This window comes from Oncorhynchus masou, chromosome 5, assembly GCF_036934945.1.
Source record: "Oncorhynchus masou masou isolate Uvic2021 chromosome 5, UVic_Omas_1.1, whole genome shotgun sequence".
In the NCBI taxonomy this organism is placed as follows: domain Eukaryota; kingdom Metazoa; phylum Chordata; class Actinopteri; order Salmoniformes; family Salmonidae; genus Oncorhynchus; species Oncorhynchus masou.
In genome coordinates, this window is record NC_088216.1 from 71074060 (window position 1) to 71090988 (window position 16929).

At 44.6% G+C, this 16929-nt stretch overlaps 1 protein-coding gene across 3 annotated transcripts in view; it reads left to right on the forward strand.

Annotated features, from left to right (window-relative positions):
- The window catches only part of LOC135540180 (protein NDRG3-like), a 66183-nt gene that overhangs the window by 38803 nt on the left and 10451 nt on the right, over positions 1-16929 (forward strand). For 2 of the 3 annotated variants that reach the window (XM_064966634.1, XM_064966635.1), the window contains exons 4-14: positions 10210-10315; positions 10550-10733; positions 10843-10903; positions 12160-12246; positions 12372-12428; positions 12589-12692; positions 12818-12883; positions 13103-13154; positions 13312-13359; positions 13490-13525; positions 13633-13684. In XM_064966634.1, coding sequence (XP_064822706.1) covers positions 10210-10315; positions 10550-10733; positions 10843-10903; positions 12160-12246; positions 12372-12428; positions 12589-12692; positions 12818-12883; positions 13103-13154; positions 13312-13359; positions 13490-13525; positions 13633-13684 — 853 coding nt within the window. Of the gene's footprint in view, positions 1-4999; positions 5346-10209; positions 10316-10549; positions 10734-10842; positions 10904-12159; positions 12247-12371; positions 12429-12588; positions 12693-12817; positions 12884-13102; positions 13155-13311; positions 13360-13489; positions 13526-13632; positions 13685-16929 lie in introns of those variants that run through there. The other variant, XM_064966636.1, reaches the window with a different exon arrangement.

The following is a 16929-nucleotide window of genomic DNA, read 5'->3' on the forward strand; positions in this document are numbered from 1 at the left end:
GTTGCTCTTTTAAAACTGCTTTCCTCACCATCTTAAATGAGCATGCCCCATTCAAAACATGTAGAACTAAGAACAGATATAGCCCTTGGTTCACCCCAGACTTGACTGCCCCCTTGACCAACACAAATACATCCTGTGGCTTTCTGCATTAGCATCGAATAGCCCCTGCAATACGCAACTTTTCAGGGAAGTCAGGAACCAATATCCACAGTCAGTTAGGAAAGCTAAGGCTAGCTTTTTCAAACAGATATTTGCATCCTGTAGCACTAATTCCAAAACGTTTTGGGACACTGTACAGTCCATGGAGAATAAGAGCACCTCCTCCCAGCTGCCCACTGCACTGAGGCTAGGTAACACTGTCACCACCACGATAATTGAGAATTTCAATAAGCATTTGTCTACGGCTGGCCATGCTTTCCACCTGGCTACCCCGGCCAACAGCTCTGCACCCCCTGCAGCAACTTGCCAAAGCCCCCCTTCTCCCCCCGCTTCTCTGTCACCCAAATCCAGACAGCTGATGTTCTGAAAGAGCTGCAAGTTCTGGATCCCTAAAAATCAGCCGGGCTAGACAATCTGGACCCTCTCTTTCTAAAAATTATCAGCCGAAATTGTTGCGACCTCTATTGTTCAACCCCTCTTTCACATTGTCTGAGAAAGCTGTCACGGTCATCCCCCTCTTCAAAGGGGGAGACACTCTAGACCCAAACTGTTATAGACCTATATCCATCCTACCCTGCCTTTCTAAAACCTTTGAAAGCCAATTTAACAAACAGATCACTGACCATTTTGAATCCCACCGAAACCTTCTCCACTATGCAATCTGGTTTCCGAGCTGGTCAGGGGTGCACCTCAGCCGCACTCAAGGTCCTAAACGATATCATAACCGCCATCGATAAAAGACAGTACTGTGCAGCCGTCTTCAACAACCTGGCCAAGGCTTTCGACTCTGTCAATCACCACATTCTTATCAGGCAGACTCAATAGCCTTGGTTTCTCAAATGACTGCCTTGCCTGGTTCACCAACTACTTCTTAGATAGAGTTCAGTGTGTCAAATCGGAGGGCCTGTTGTCTGGACCTCTGGCAGTGTCTATGGGGGTACCACAGGGTTAAATTCTCGGGCAGACTATTTTCTTTGTATACATCAATGATGTCGCTATTGCTGCTGGTGATTCTCTGATCCACCTCTACGCAGACGACACCATTCTGTATAGATCTGGGCCTTCTTTGGACACTGTGTTAACAAACCTCCAAACAAGCTTCAATGCCAGACAACACTCCTTCTGTGGCCTCCAATTGCTTTTAAATGCTATATAAACTAAATACATGCTCTTCAACCAATTCTGCCCACACCCGCCCGCCCGCCCGACTAGCATCACTACACTGGACAGTTCTGACCTAGAGTATGTGGACAACTACAAATACCTAGGTGTCTGGTTAGACTGTTATCTCTCCTTCCAAACACACATTAAGCATCTCCAATCCAAAATGTAATCTAGAATGTAATTTGCTTCCTATTTCGCAACAAAGCCTCCTTTACTCATGCTGCCAAACTTACCCTCGTAAAATGTACTATCCTACCGATCCTTGACTTCGGCGATTTTACATAATAGCCTCCAACACTCTACTCAGCAAACTGGATGTAGTCCAGTCAGTAGTCCATCACAGTGCCATCCGTTTTGTCACCAAAGCCTCATATACTACCCACCACTGCGACCTGTATGCTCTCGTTGGCTGGCCCTCGCTACATATTCGTCACCAAACCCACTGGCTCCAGGTCATCTATAAGTCTCTGCTAGGTAAAGCCCCGCCTTATCTCAGCTCACTGGTCATCATAGCAACACCCACCCGTAGCACGCGCTCCAGCAGGTATATTTCACTGGTCATCGCCAAAGCCAACACTTCCTTTGGCCGCCTTTCCTTCCAGTTCTCTGCTGGCAATGACTGGAACGAATTGCAAAAATCACTGAAGCTGGAGACTTATATCAATTCAATTTCAATTCAGGGGGCTTTATTGGCAATGGAAACGTGTTAACTTTGCCAAAGCAAGTGAGGTAGATAATATACAAAAGTGAAATAAACAATAACAATTAACAGTAAACATTACACATTCAGAAGTTTCAAAAGAATAAAGACATTACAAATTTCATATTATGTATATATACAGTGTTGTAACAATGTACAAATGGTTAAAGTATACAAGGGAAAATAAATAAGCATAAATATGGATTGTATTTACAATGGTGTTTGTTCTTCACTGGTTGCCCTTTTCTTGTGGCAACAGGTCACAAATCTTGCTGCTGTGATAACACACTGTGGAATTTCACCCAGTAGATATGGGAGTTTATAAAAATTGGGTTTGTTTTCGAATTCTTTGTGGATCTGTGTATTCTGAGGGAAATACTGTATGTGTCTCTAATATGGCCATACATTGGGCAGGAGGTTAGGAAGTGCAGCTCAGTTTCCACCTCATTTTGTGGGCAGTGTGCACATAGCCCGTCTTCTCTTGAGAGCCAGGTCTGCCTACGACGGCCTTTCTCAATAGCAAGGCTATGCTCACTGAGTCTGTACATAGTCAAAGCTTTCCTTAAGTTTGGGTTAGTTACAGTGGTCAGGTATTCTGCCACTGTGTACTCTCTGTTTAGGGCCAAATAGCATTCTAGTTTGCTCTGTTTTTTCGTTAATTCTTTCCAATGTGTCAAGTAATTATCTTTTTGTTTTCTCATGATTTGGTTGGGTCTAATTGTGTTGCTGTCCTGGGGCTCTGTGGGGTCTGTTTATGAACAGAGCCCCAGGACCAGCTTGCTTAGGGGACTCTTCTCCAGGTTCATCTCTCTGTAGGTGATGGCTTTGTCATGGAAGGTTTGGGAATCGCTTCCTTTTAGGTGGTTGTAGAATATCACGTCTCTTTTCTGGATTTCGATAATCTTTTGGGTATCAGCCTAATTCTGCTCTGCATGCATTATTTGGTGTTCTACGTTGTACGCAAATGACATTTTTGCAGAATTCTGCATGCAGAGTCTCAATTTGGTGTTTGTCCCATTTTGTAAAATCTTGGTTGGTGAGCGGACCCCAGACATCACAACCATAAAGGGCAATGGGTTCTATGACTGATTCAAGTATTTTTTAGCCAGATCCTAATTGGTATGTTGAATTTTATGTTCCTTTTGATGGCATAGAATGCCCTTCTTGCCTTGTCTCTCAGATCGTTCACAGCTTTGTGGAAGTTACCTGTGGCGTTGATGTTTAGGCCTAGGTATGTATAGTTTCTTTTGTGCTCTAGGGCAACGGTCTCTAGATGGAAAATTTTATATGTGGTCATGGTGACTGGACCCTTTTTAGAACACCATTATTTTGGTCTTACTGAGATTTACTGTCAGGGCCCAGGTCTGGCAGAATCTGTGCAGAATATCTAGGTGCTGCTGTAGGCCCTCCTTGGTTGGTGACAGAAGCACCAGATCATCAGCAAACAGTAGACATTTGACTTCAGATTCTTGTAGGGTGAGGCCGGGTGCTGCAGACATTTCTAGTGCCCGTGCCAATTCGTTGATATATATGTTGAAGAGGGTGGGGCTTAAGCTGCATCCCTGTCTCACCCCACGGCCCATATCTCCCTCTCTAACTTTAAGCATCATCTGTCAGAGCAGCTTACCGATAACTGTACCTGTACACAGCCAATCTGTAAATAGCACACCCAACTACCTCATCCCCATATTGTTATTTATCTTCTTGCTCTTTTGCACCCCAGTATCTCTACTTGCACATCATCATCATCTGCATATCTATCGCTGCAGTGTTAATGCTAAATTGTAATTATTTCACCTCTAAGGCCTATTTATTGCCTTACCTGCCTAATCTTCTACATTTGTACACACTGTACATAGATTTTTCTTTTGTGTTATTGACTGTACGTTTGTTTATGTGTAACTCTGTGCTGTTGTTTTTGTCGCACTGCTTTGCTTTAGCTTGGCCAGGTCGCAGTTGTAAATGAGAACTTGATCTCAACTATCCTACCTGGTTAAATAAAGGTGAAATAAAAATACAATAAAAAAAGGTTATCAGGTTTGATAGAGAAGGAGAGCCGTTTCCAGAGAAAGATCTGTGTATCGCTGTATGCACCACTCTCTCACATATACTGACTCCAGTGAATGCATGCATACACGCACACTCACTCATAGATGTGATTTAGAGCAACATGGATTGTTATTACAGTGTAATATAGACATTTGTCTCTTTTGGATACAAATTTCTCTTTTGCAGCCCGTCATGGTGATGGTTCTTTGGATGACCATGGGGTCACAGCTGGTTCATTGCGAAGTCGTTATTGAGCAAAATCATTACTGAATGTCTTCTTACTGGAAAATCTGATGTTACAAAATCACATTGGTGCATTAGAAGACTGAGATCATATTGATATTCAATGCAGACCTTCCCTCAGAGCCCAAAATACCTTCAGCAATTTGATGTTTCACTGCCACTGCCATTTGAGTTTTCACTCTGCCACAAGAATATATTATTTTATCTTCATATGATTAGCCTGGTTGGTCATTGATGACAGGTATAGTGTTTAATCCAATTCTAGCCCACAAATTGAATCAGGATCAGACATTGATTTCAGAGCGCAGCTGCTGCTGAGCTGATGCAGAATTCACTGGAAGGAAGCGGTCAATCGTCAGTCAGCATCCCTTCTACAGCACCACTCTCTCTCTCTCTGTGATGTCAGAGTGCTGTTTGTCTCCTGGGTTGCCTGCATGCCTCCACTTAATACCCCCTCCTCTCTCCTTTCTCTCTCTCTCTTTCTCTCTCTCTCGCTCTCTTTCTTTCTCTCTCTCTCACTCTCTCTCCATCAATCCATCCATCCATCCCCCATCCCTCTCCCCTGTTCTCCTCTAGCTCGCCCCCGTTCTGCCCACCTGACCTGCTGAAATCCAATTAGAATAACTGGTACACAGCCCTGGAAAGCACGGATGCGCTGTGCTTACCAATCGCAAATTGCAGTCTCACTCACCCTGTCTCTCCTTCTATCTCCCGTCCTCTCGCTCTGCATCTTTTCCATCCCTCCCACTCTCATAAAAAATATTCACCCTTTCTGTCACTATCTCCTTTCCCTCTTGCTGGTCTAGCTGGTGCAGTTAGTCTCTAACTCCCCATTACACTCTTGCGCTCACTCTCTCTGTCTCTCTCTCTCTTGCTCTCTCACTCTCCCTCCTGCGCTGCCTCCCTCCCTCTCTCCCGCCCTCATTGTGGAGATCTTTAAAGCTCCCAGCAGCACACAGTCCTCTCCTGCCTGGGAAACATGTCAGCCATTCTGGACCTGGACCAGATCGCATGCTCTGGGAATGCAGTGGTGAGTGCGTCTGACTGACACACCTCGCTGGGTTTAGTTTCACGGGGCTGGGTCAGGGTCTGGGTAGAGAGACCCTGGCTCTATGGGAGGGGCTGGTCTCCCTGGCTGGTTGGCAGAATACCTGCCTGCCTAACTGCCTCTTCAGACAGCCAGCTAAGCAGCTGAGCCGTTTCAGTGTGCAGAGAGGTGTTTGTGCGGGTGGACACTGTATTTGTGTGTTTTAGTGCACTTACTGTCGAGACTGTTCGTAATTTGTGTGCGGGGGAGTGCATGTTTGTATGTGAGTGAGTACGTGTATTTGTGCATGTGTGTGTTTTCAACATAGATGGCATGAATATGTTATTGTGCGTTGTAGGTGCATGTCAATATAATGGCATGAAATATGAATGCGTTCAGGAGTCTGAGCATACAGGAGAATATGGGTATGTGTCTGTGTGTGCTCGTCTCTGCACATACTGCATTTTTTTGTGTCTGTGTTTGCCAGATCGTGAAGAAAAAATAGCTATTTTCTCTGTACAGATCAGTGGTGACAGAGACCAGCTAAACAGGCCTTGCGATCCCTGTGTATGTATCCGTATGAACTGCAACAGCCTGACAGTGAAAAGGAATTGATCTTTCACCCACATAGCAACAACAGATGTGCAGTCTGAAAGATATCCCACAAGTGCCTTTCCAGGCTAAATGCTGTTTTCAACCCCCTGACATAGACAGGCTCTCTCTGGTCTTGAATTGACAAAATAAAGGAAACACCAACTTAAAGGGTGTCTTAATAGGGTGTTGGCCCACCATGAGCCAGAACAGGTTCAATGCGCCTTGGCATAGAAGTGTCTGGGACTCTATTGGAGGGAAGCGACACCATTCTTCCATGAGAAATGCCATCATTTGGTGTTTTATTGATGGTGGTGGAAAACGCTGTCTCAGGCGCCGCTCCAGAATCTCCCATAAGTTGTTCAATTGGGTCTAGATCTGGTGACTGAGACACACAGACACACACCCTTGGCAGGAATAGGTGAGGCATGACACATTACTCTGCCTTTTCACTTTCCCTCACCTTTTCCTTCTCTCTCTCCTCACCCTCTCTCTCCTCACCATCTCTCTCCTCACCATCTCTCTCCTCACCCTCTCTCTCCTCACCATCTCTATCCTCTCCCCTCCTCCTCTGTCACCCTCTCCTCATTATTTCCCTCTTTTCCTTCTCTGTGTGACTGTGTTTCCATCTTTGGCAAATTCCTCTGGGTGTCACTGCAGACACCTCTCAGCTTAGCCCTTAGCTTAGTCTGTTATAGATCATTATCAGCCATCTCTGACCATACACAAACCTAAACCCCACATTAGCATTCTCCTCCACATTCTATGAAGTTTGTCTAAACCCCCATTGCAGAAGCCTAGTTCCACTGTTGTTAATTAAGGGTAAAAGGGTCGCAGCAGCCATTGCAGTGCTCACTACTCTTCCCCCTCCCTGTCCAGGCCAGCAGCCCCACCCCAGGTCTGTTTGCGTCTGAGGCTCAACTGCGGTGTGTGTGTGTGTGTGTGTGTGTGTGTGTGTGTGTGTGTGTGTGTGTGTGTGTGTGTGTGTGTGTGTGTGTGTGTGTGTGTGTGTGTGTGTGTGTGTGCGTGTGCGTGTTTCAATTTTTAAAGTTTCTCTTATTTTTTTATAGTCATATGTACAAAGGGATATGTGTAAAGGGATAGAGGTGAAGGGAAGAAGCAAATAGAGTGTGAGCATGTCTTACTCCTAGAAAGATCAATACTACCCAACGAGAAAGATCTGAGGTACACTACATGACCAAAGGTATGTGGACACCTGCTTGTCGAACATCTCATTCCAAAATCATGGGCATTAATATGGAGTTGGTCCCCCCTTTGCTGCTATAACATCCACTCTTCTGGGAAGGCTTTCCACTAGATGTTGGAAAATTGCTGCAGGGACTTGCTTCCATTCAGCCACAAGAGCATTAGTGAGGTCAGACACTGATGTTGGGGGATCAGGCCTGGCTCGCAGTCAGCGTTCCAATTCATCCCAAAGTTGTTCGATTAGGTTGAGGTCAGTGCTCTGTGCAGGCCAGTCAAGTTCTTCCACACCAATCTCGAAACCACCTCTCTTTGTGCACGAGGACATTGTCATGCTGAAACAGGAAAGGGCCTTCCCCAAACTGTTGCCACAAAGTTGGAAGTGCAGAATCGTCCAGAATGTCATTGTATGCTGTAGCCTTAAGACTTCCCTTCACTGGAACTAAGGGGCCTATCCCGAACCATGAAAAACAGCCCCAGCATTATTCCTCCTCCACCAAATGTTACAGTTGGCACTATGCATTGAGGCAGGTCGTGTTCTCCTGGCGTTCACCAAACCCAAAATTTGTCTGTCGGACTGCCAGGTGGTGAAACGTGATTCATCACTCCAGAGAACGCGTTTCCAATACTCCAGAGTCCAATGGTGGCAAGCTTTAAACCACTCCAGTCAACGCTTGGCATTGCACATGGTGTGCGGCTGCTCAACCCATTTCATGAAGCTCCCGACAAACAGTTCTTGTGCTGACGTTGTTTCCAGAGGCAGTTTGGTACTCGGTAGTGAGTGTTGTAAGCGAGGACAGAATATTTTTACGTGTTTCAGCACTCGGCGGCCCTGTTCTTTGAGCTTGTGTGGCCTACTACTTTCGCAGCTGAGCCATTGTTACTCCTCGAAGTTTTCACTTCACAATAACAGCACAGTTGACCGGGGCAGCTCTAGCAGTGCAGAAATATGACGAACTGACTCGTTGAAAAGGTGGCATCCTATGATGGAGCCACGTTGAAAGTCACTGAGATCTTCAGTAAGGCCATTCTACTGCCAATGTTTGTCTATGGAGATTGCATGGCTGTGTGCTCGATTGTATACACATGTCAGCAACGGGTGTGGCAGAAATAGCCAATCCACTAATTTGAATGGGTGTCCACATACTTTTGAATATATAGTGTAGATGACTGGATCTGAGGTAGATGACTGGATCTGAGGTAGATGACTGGATCTGAGGTAGATGACTGGATCTGAGGTAGATGACTGGATCTGAGGTAGATGACTGGATCTGAGGTAGATGACTGGATCTGAGGTAGATGACTGGATCTGAGGTAGATGTGGTTTGAATCTGAGGTAGATACTGGATCTGAGGTAGATGACTGGATCTGGGGACCAGAAGTCCCCACACCAGAAGTCCCCACAAGAATAGTAAACTAACAAAAATGTTACCAACTGGGGACATTTTGTTAGTACCCACAAGGTCAAATGCTATTACTAGTTGGAATTAGGGTTAGGATTAGAATTATTTTTAGGGTTAGGTTAGGTTCATGTTTAGCATTAAGGTTAGGTTTTGGTTAGGGGTTAGGGAAAATAGCATTTTGAATGGGTCTGAATTGTATGTCCCTACAAGGTTAGCTTTCCAAGGTGTGTGTGTGTGTGTGTGTGTGTGTGTGTGTGTGTGTGTGCGCGCGTGTGCGTGTTGTTTCAATTTTTAAAGTTTCTCTTATTTTTTTATAGTCATATGTACAACAGATAATAGTAAAGGCGTTAACCTGTTGCATGTGTCTTCATGTTTCTGTTCTGCTGTTTGTGTCTACACTCCGTGGGTGTCTGGTTGATTATTACTGTATGTCTCTGTCATTTCATTGAAGTCTTAATCTGACAATAACCTCGTATTAGTGCATTTTAAAGCATAGAAAATGGCTGGTATGTCTGATTGAGATCTCAGACAGAGATACTGCTGCCTTGTCCTTGACAGGAAGGTTTAACCTTCACCATCTCCAGAGGAACTTTGATAGCCACCATTCTCATTTCTAAAATGGTGCCTGCTGCAGTATTCCCAGCCCTGATTCTGAGCAGAGGAGGCTCCCCTCCTCTCTCTCTCTCTTTCTTTATTATTGATGACCACTGGGCCCTGAGACTAGGCCCAGCACTCCCTCATGCTGTTAAACACACACCCACACTCAGATACGCAGTACCAAGTCATGCCGACCTTGCGCCGCGTTGTGGTGTGTGACGTCAGCAGATACTTCTGTCACGAGTCTAGAAAGGTCCAGGATGGGTCTGTAGAACGTTTGGAGGCGCGCCAGGGAATGATGCTGTTATTTTCTTGGTGTGTTACATCCCTTCCTGTTTCAAGTCATGATATCGATGAAGCTCAATTTGCCCCACTCACCAAGACTCATTTACACTGACGACTTAATGCACAGACTTGGAATCATAATGTTATGGATGGCTGTAGTCTCTGTAGTCTCTTATAAAGACATTTCCGCACAGAGAGAGGCATGGAGAGAAGTGAAGGCAGCTTCAGTGTCTGAATTTTAATAGCGGAGGGTTACTCCTCCCTGCAGTGGCAGCTTTCAAAGAAGGCGATGATTCTAGATTTTTGCGCAGTCATACCTCGGGAGCAGTGCATTTTAAAATCTCCAAGGGAACCAGCTGATACTCTGCCCGGTGCTAACTCTCAGCTCCTCCTTGTCCCATCTGAGAGGGCTCTGGAAAGGAGACAGGAAGCTCTGTAGTCTGTACACACTCAATCATAAGTACTCACACATGATTGGATTTTCAATTTGTTTGGCATTTATTGTCTTTTACATATCTGATTAATGATGTAGTAAGCTATTATTAGAATATGATCCATAAATCTCTGTCCACATCCCACCCACTCCAGAGCCCCCAACACAGACCCAGAGGCTCTTTGTGTAGATTGTTTTTCCATATCCAATCTTTTTCAATGTTTAAAATATCCTAGACCTCAAGGGCCTATTGGGTCTGTCTGGCCACCAGGATGTCTCCCTCCCTACTTCCATACTGTTTACATCTGTCTGCCTACACCCTGACCTATCTGTTCTCCTCTCTGATTGGCTGCAGGAGCATGATATCGAGACTACCCATGGTGTGCTCCATGTGACCATGAGGGGCGTTCCCAAGGGCAACCGGCCAGTCATCCTCACCTACCATGACATCGGCCTCAACCGTGAGTGTGCACGATTAACCCGTATAGCATTTATCTAAGACATTATCTAAGATGCAGTGTGGTTCTAAACATGTAACATAACTTCTATGAGTAATTCTTTAGGTTTATGCCATGGATCTGTGTTTGATGTATGATATGTACAGATTTGTGCCGTTCTTGTGTATCTTGTATTTTATTTTTTATCTCTTATGAATGGGTTTGCATTGCTATCTTTTTGTTCCCCTCTCTGTACAGATAAGTCATGCTTCAACACGCTGTTTAACTTTGAGGACATGCTGGAGATCACGCAGCACTTTGCTGTGGTCCATGTGGATGCCCCTGGACAGCAGGAGGCGGCACCACCCTTCCCCACAGGGTACCAGTACCCTACTATGGACGAACTGTCTGAGATGCTGCCCTCGGTTATGACTCAGCTCAAGTGAGTGACATGGACATTGACCAGTTGACTCATTAGGTGGTGATGGATGGACTGTAATGCCAGTAAGTTGGTGTTGCTGATGGTGTGATCTATTTCCTGGTGTCCACAGGGTGAACAGTGTGATTGGGATTGGCGTGGGAGCAGGAGCCTACATCCTATCCCGGTTTGCTGTAAGTCTACATAACACTGACAGCAGCTCTCTCATCTCTACATTTTCATTTTCTAAATCTCCTGTCTGTCTCATTCTGGTCTATTACAGAGGTTGTTTGTCAGTCTGTACATCAGTGCTTCACATCCAACCCATGCAGCAGTATTTCACCAGTCCTCTTGTTTATTATAAACCTTGCCATTCTGAGGGAGGTGAATCACCTTGTTTTACTCTCGATCTCTCACTGTCCCTCTCATGTTCTTCCTCTTTCTGCACTCAATGCCTGTTTGTTTTTTTAGCTCTGCTGAATACTCTCTCTACAAGAGAGCAGAAAGAGCACGTAGAGAAGGAGTAGAGAGAGAGCACTGAAAGATGGAGGAGGAGGGGGGTGTTGGGGTGGAATTAGTCTGGAGGATTTAGGAATCACAGAGTTGGATGTTCCTCTGGGGGTCTGCTCTCATTCAGAATTAAATTAGATTTTCAAATTCCATCAGTTGGAATGAATTGGAAACAAGTTAGATTGGTAACAACTGTTGCTGCATTTGATTTAAAAACAGGACAAGCTTTCAGAGAAATTGATGATTCTAGATTTTTGCGCAGTCATGCCTCGGGAGCAGTGCATTTTAAAATCTCCAAGGGAACCAGCTGATCCTCTGCCCGGTGCTAACTCTCAGCTCCTCCTTGTCCCGTCTGAGAGGGCTCTGGAAAGGAGACAGGAAGCTCTGTAGTCTGTACACACTCAGTAATAAGTACTCACATATGATTGGATTTTCAATTTGTTGGGCATTTATTGTCTTTCTCATATCTGATTAATGATGTAGTAAGCTATTATTGGAATATGATCCATAAATCTCTGTCCACATCCCACCCACTTCAGAGCCCCCAACACAGACCCAGAGGCTCTTTGTGTAGATTGGAAAAACAATATATATTTTTTTAATGTTCTAGACCTCAAGGGCCTAGAAGTCCATTTATAAGGGTCACATAGTTGGATGTTCTTCTGGACGTCTGCTCTCATTCTGAATTAATTAGACTTTCAAATACCATAAACGTAGTTTCAGGTAACCAGCATCTCAGCAGCCTCTGTTGATACATCTGGCCTGTCTTGAAAATGACAAAAGCTTGTAGCATTCTGAATGCAGTTATAATGCCAATCACTACATCTCCCTAAGATGTTCATCATCATTCCTTCCTTATTATACCATTTATGAAGACTGGTATGCTCTATACTACTTCAACTCATGTTGGGCACTGACATGGTGTTCCTCTCGCCTGCAGTTGAACAACCCTACTCTGGTAGAGGGCCTGGTTCTGATCAACGTGGATCCGTGTGCCGAGGGATGGATCGACTGGGCTGCCTCCAAGGTCAGTAGTTCTCTAACCAATCACCCATCTTTGAATGCAAAGCCATAGATCCTTGTGATCTCCCAGAAGACTGCCACTTTAGCTATGCGTTATTTATAGACCTTGTCCTGTTTTTTTCTCAACAGCTCTCTGGGTGGACCAGTAACATTGTGGACACGGTGATGGCTCATCACTTCAGCACTGTAAGTATGATGGGTTGGCATCTGCCCATCTTTGACTAGGAGTTCCATTCACCTTTGATAACCTGGTTTGAAAGTGAACATTTGTATAGTTTTAAAAGTGATATAAGACGACATCATGATACCATCCACACACATTCTGACGCCTTGTGTGTCCTTCCAGGATGAGCTGACAGACAACCAGGAGCTGGTCCAGACCTACCGCCTTCACATCGCCCAGGACATCAATCAGGACAACCTGGCCCTCTTCTGTGCCTCCTACAACGGGTACGCTGGGCAGGAGTGGAGAGGGGGCAGGGATTCACTCCTGCCCACCATAGCCGTTGGTTCTACTACTGGCTGGACGAATGTGGCTTTAACCTTGTCTTTTTTTTCTTCTTTTACAATAACAGTCGTCGGGATCTGGAAATCGAGAGGCCAGTCATTGGTCTTAATGAGGACACAGTGAACACACTGACGTGAGTTTCAACTGGTTTTACTGTATTTTCGGCAGAATGCAGAAGCGTCATGCCGATAGGGGGCACAGGGGCGCAGATTTGTCCTGTTTAAAATAATTATTATAATAATACAATAAATAAATACTACTAGCCACCCAGCAGCCTCCGATTTTTGGGGTGAATGGCACTACTGGCAGTATGCATTTGTATGCTCAAGCAGAACCTCCTCTTCCCCTCCAGGTGCCCTTCTCTGTTGGTGGTTGGAGACACATCTCCTGCAGTGGAGGCAGTGGTGAGTTAGTTAGGGTGGTTGTTGTTTAGCTTGTGATTATAGATCATGCACTTATACATCCTTGTGCATATATAGTAGGATGATGGAACTAAATGTTGAATATCAGTTCCTTTATGTAATGAATTATGTTAATTTACTCTCTTTAAACTTGTTTCAGGTGGAGTGCAATTCCAGGTTAAATCCAACCAAGACTACACTGTTTAAGGTTAAGCGAAGCATGTTATATTCTGTGTGTGTTATGCATTTTCCTCCTGAATAATCAACATTATATGCTAAGCTATTGCATCATGTGTAGCGACTCAGAAGTTCTCTCTTTCTCCCTCTTCTCTCTGTAGATGGCTGATTGTGGAGGGTTACCTCAGGTTGTGCAGGTGAGGTTTGATGATCTGGAAGTTATTATATGCTAATATAGCTTTTTAAATCATTGTCATAAAAATATATATTTTTTATAACTAACTTACTGTAATCTCCTCCACAGCCAGGGAAACTGGCAGAGGCCTTTAAGTACTTTGTTCAGGGTATGGGTTATAGTAAGTATATAACTCTCTTACTTTTCTTTGTTAATGTGTGATCTCAATAACCACTCCTTTCTAGTATACAAAAAATATATATATATACACTGCTCAAAAAAATAAAGGAAACACTAAAATAACACATCCTAGATCTGATTGAATGAAATATTCTTATTAAATACTTTTTTCTTTACATAGTTCAATGTGCTGACAACAAAATCATACAAAAATTATCAATGGAAATCAAATTTATCAACCTATGGAGGTCTGGATTTGGAGTCACACTCAAAATTAAAGTGGAAAACCATACTACAGGCTGATCCAACTTTGATGTAATGTCCTTAAAACAAGTCAAAATGAGGCTCAGTCGTGTGTGTGGCCTCCACGTGCCTGTATGACCTCCCTACAACGCCTGGGCATGCTCCTGATGAGGTGGCGGATGGTCTCCTGAGGGATCTCCTCCCAGACCTGGACTAAAGCATCCGCCAACTCCTGGACAGTCTGTGGTGCAACGTGGCGTTGGTGGATGGAGCGAGACATGATGTTCCAGATGTGCTCAATTGGATTCAGGTTTGGGGAACGGGTGGGCCAGTCCATAGCATCAATGCCTTCCTCTTGCAGGAACTGCTGACACACTCCAGCCACATGAGGTCAAGCATTGTCTTGCATTAGGAGGAACCCAGGGCCAACCGCACCAGCATATGGTCTCACAAGGGGTCTGAGGATCTCATCTCGGTACCTAATGGCAGTCAGGCTATCTCTGGCGAGCACATGGAGGGCTGTGCGGCCCCCCCAAAGAAATGCCACCCCACACCATGACTGACCCACTGCCAAACCTGACCCACTGCCAAACCGGTCATGCTGGAGGATGTTGCAGGAAGCAGAACGTTCTCCATGGCGTCTCCAGACTCTGTCACGTCTGTCACATGTGCTCAGTGTGAACCTGCTTTCATCTGTGAAGAGCACAGGGCGCCAGTGGCAAATTTGCCAATCTTGGTGTTCTCTGGCAAATGCCAAACGTCCTGCACGGTGTTGGGCTGTAAGCACAACCCCCACCTGTGGACGTCGGGCCCTCATACCACCCTCATGGAGTCTGTTTCTGACCGTTTGAGCAGACACATGCACCTTTGTGGCTTGCTTGAGGTCATTTTGCAGGGCTCTGGCAGTGCTCCTCCTGCTCCTCCTTGCACAAAGGCAGAGGTAGCGGTCCTGCTGCTGGGTTGTTGCCCTCCTACGGCCTCCTCCACGTCTCCTGATGTACTGGCCTGTCTCCTGGTAGCGCCTCCATGCTCTGGACACTACGCTGACAGACACAGCAAACCTTCTTGTCACAGCTCGCATTTTTTTTTTTTTTTTTTACCTTTATTTAACCAGGCAAGTCAGTTAAGAACACATTCTTATTTTCAATGACGGCCTGGGAACAGTGGGTTAACTGCCTGTTCAGGGGCAGAACGACAGATTTGTACCTTGTCAGCTCGGGGGTTTGAACTCACAACCTTCCGGTTACTAGTCCAATGCTCTAACCACTAGGCTAACCTGGCATTGATGTGCCATCCTGGATGAGCTGCACTACCTGAGCCACTTGTGTGGGTTGTCGACTCCGTCTCATGCTACCACTAGAGTGAAAGCACCGCCAGCATTCAAAAGTGACCAAAACATCAGCCAGGAAGCATAGGAACTGAGAAGTGGTCTGTGGTCACCACCTGCAGAACCACTCCTTTATTGGGGGTGTCTTGCTAATTACCTATAATTTCCACCTGTTGTCTATTCCATTTGCACAACAGCATGTGGAATGTATTGTCAATCAGTGTTGCTTCCTCAGTGGACAGTTTGATTTCACAGAAGTGTGATTGACTTGGAGTTACATTGTGTTGTTTAACTTCTTGCGTCGAGCAATCCCGTATCCGGGAGCGTAATCAAAGCCTCAAGCTCATTACCATAACGCAACGTTAACTATTCATGATAATCGCAAATGAAATGAAATAAATATATTGGCTCACAAGCTTGGCCTTTTGTTAACAACACTGTCATCTCAGATTTCCAAAATATGCTTTTCAACCACAGCTACACAAGCATTTGTGTAAGAGTATTGATAGCTAGCATAGCATTAAGCCTAGCATTCAGCAGGCAACATTTTCACAAAAACAAGAAAAGCATTCAAATAAAATCATTTACCTTTGAAGAACTTTGGATGTTTTCAATGAGGAGACTCTCAGTTAGATAGCAAATGTTCAGTTTTTCCAAAAATATTATTTGTGTAGGAGAAATCGCTCCGTTTTGTTCATCACGTTTGGCTAAGAAAAAAAACCAAAAATTCAGTCATTACAACGCCAAACTTTTTTCCAAATTAACTCCATAATATCGACAGAACCATGGCAAACGTTGTTTAGAATCAATCCTCAAGGTGTTTTTCACATCTATTCGATGATAAATCATTCATGGCAGTTGCCTTTCTCCTCTGAACCAAATGGAAAAATGCACGCAGCTGGAGATTGCGCAATAATTTCGACGGAGGACACCAAGCGGACACCTGGTAAATGTAGTCTCTTATGGTCAATCTTCCAATGATATGCCTACAAATACGTCACAATGCTGCAGACACCTTGGGGAAACGACAGAAAGTGTAGGCTCATTCCTGGTGCATTCACAGCCATATAAGGAGACATTGGAACACAGCGCATTCAAAATCTGGGGCACTTCCTGTATGGAATTTCATCATGGTTTCGCCTGAAGCATTAGTTCTGTGGCACTCACAGACAATATCTTTGCAGTTTTGGAAACGTCAGAGTGTTTTCTTTCCAAAGCTGTCAATTATATGCATAGTCGAGCATCTTTTCGTGACAAAATATCTTGTTTAAAATGGGAACGTTTTTTTATCCAAAAATTAAAAGAGAGCCCCCTATATCGAAGAAGTTTAGTGTTCCCTTTATTTTTTTGATCAGTGTATAAAAAGTCTCTCTCTCTCATATATATATATATATATAGACAACATGAGAAAACAAATTCAGAAAATCACATTGTAGGATTTTTAATGAATTTATTTGCAAATTATGGTGGAAAATAAGTATTTGGTCAATAACAAAAGTTTTTCTCAATACTACAAGGTTTTCACACACTGTTGCTGGTATTTTGGCCCATTCCTCCATGCAGATCTCCTCTAGAGCAGTGATGTTTTGGGGCTGTTGCTGGGCAAGACGGACTTTCAACTCCCTCCAAAGATTGTCTATGGGGTTGAGATCTGGAGACTGGCTAGGCCACTACAG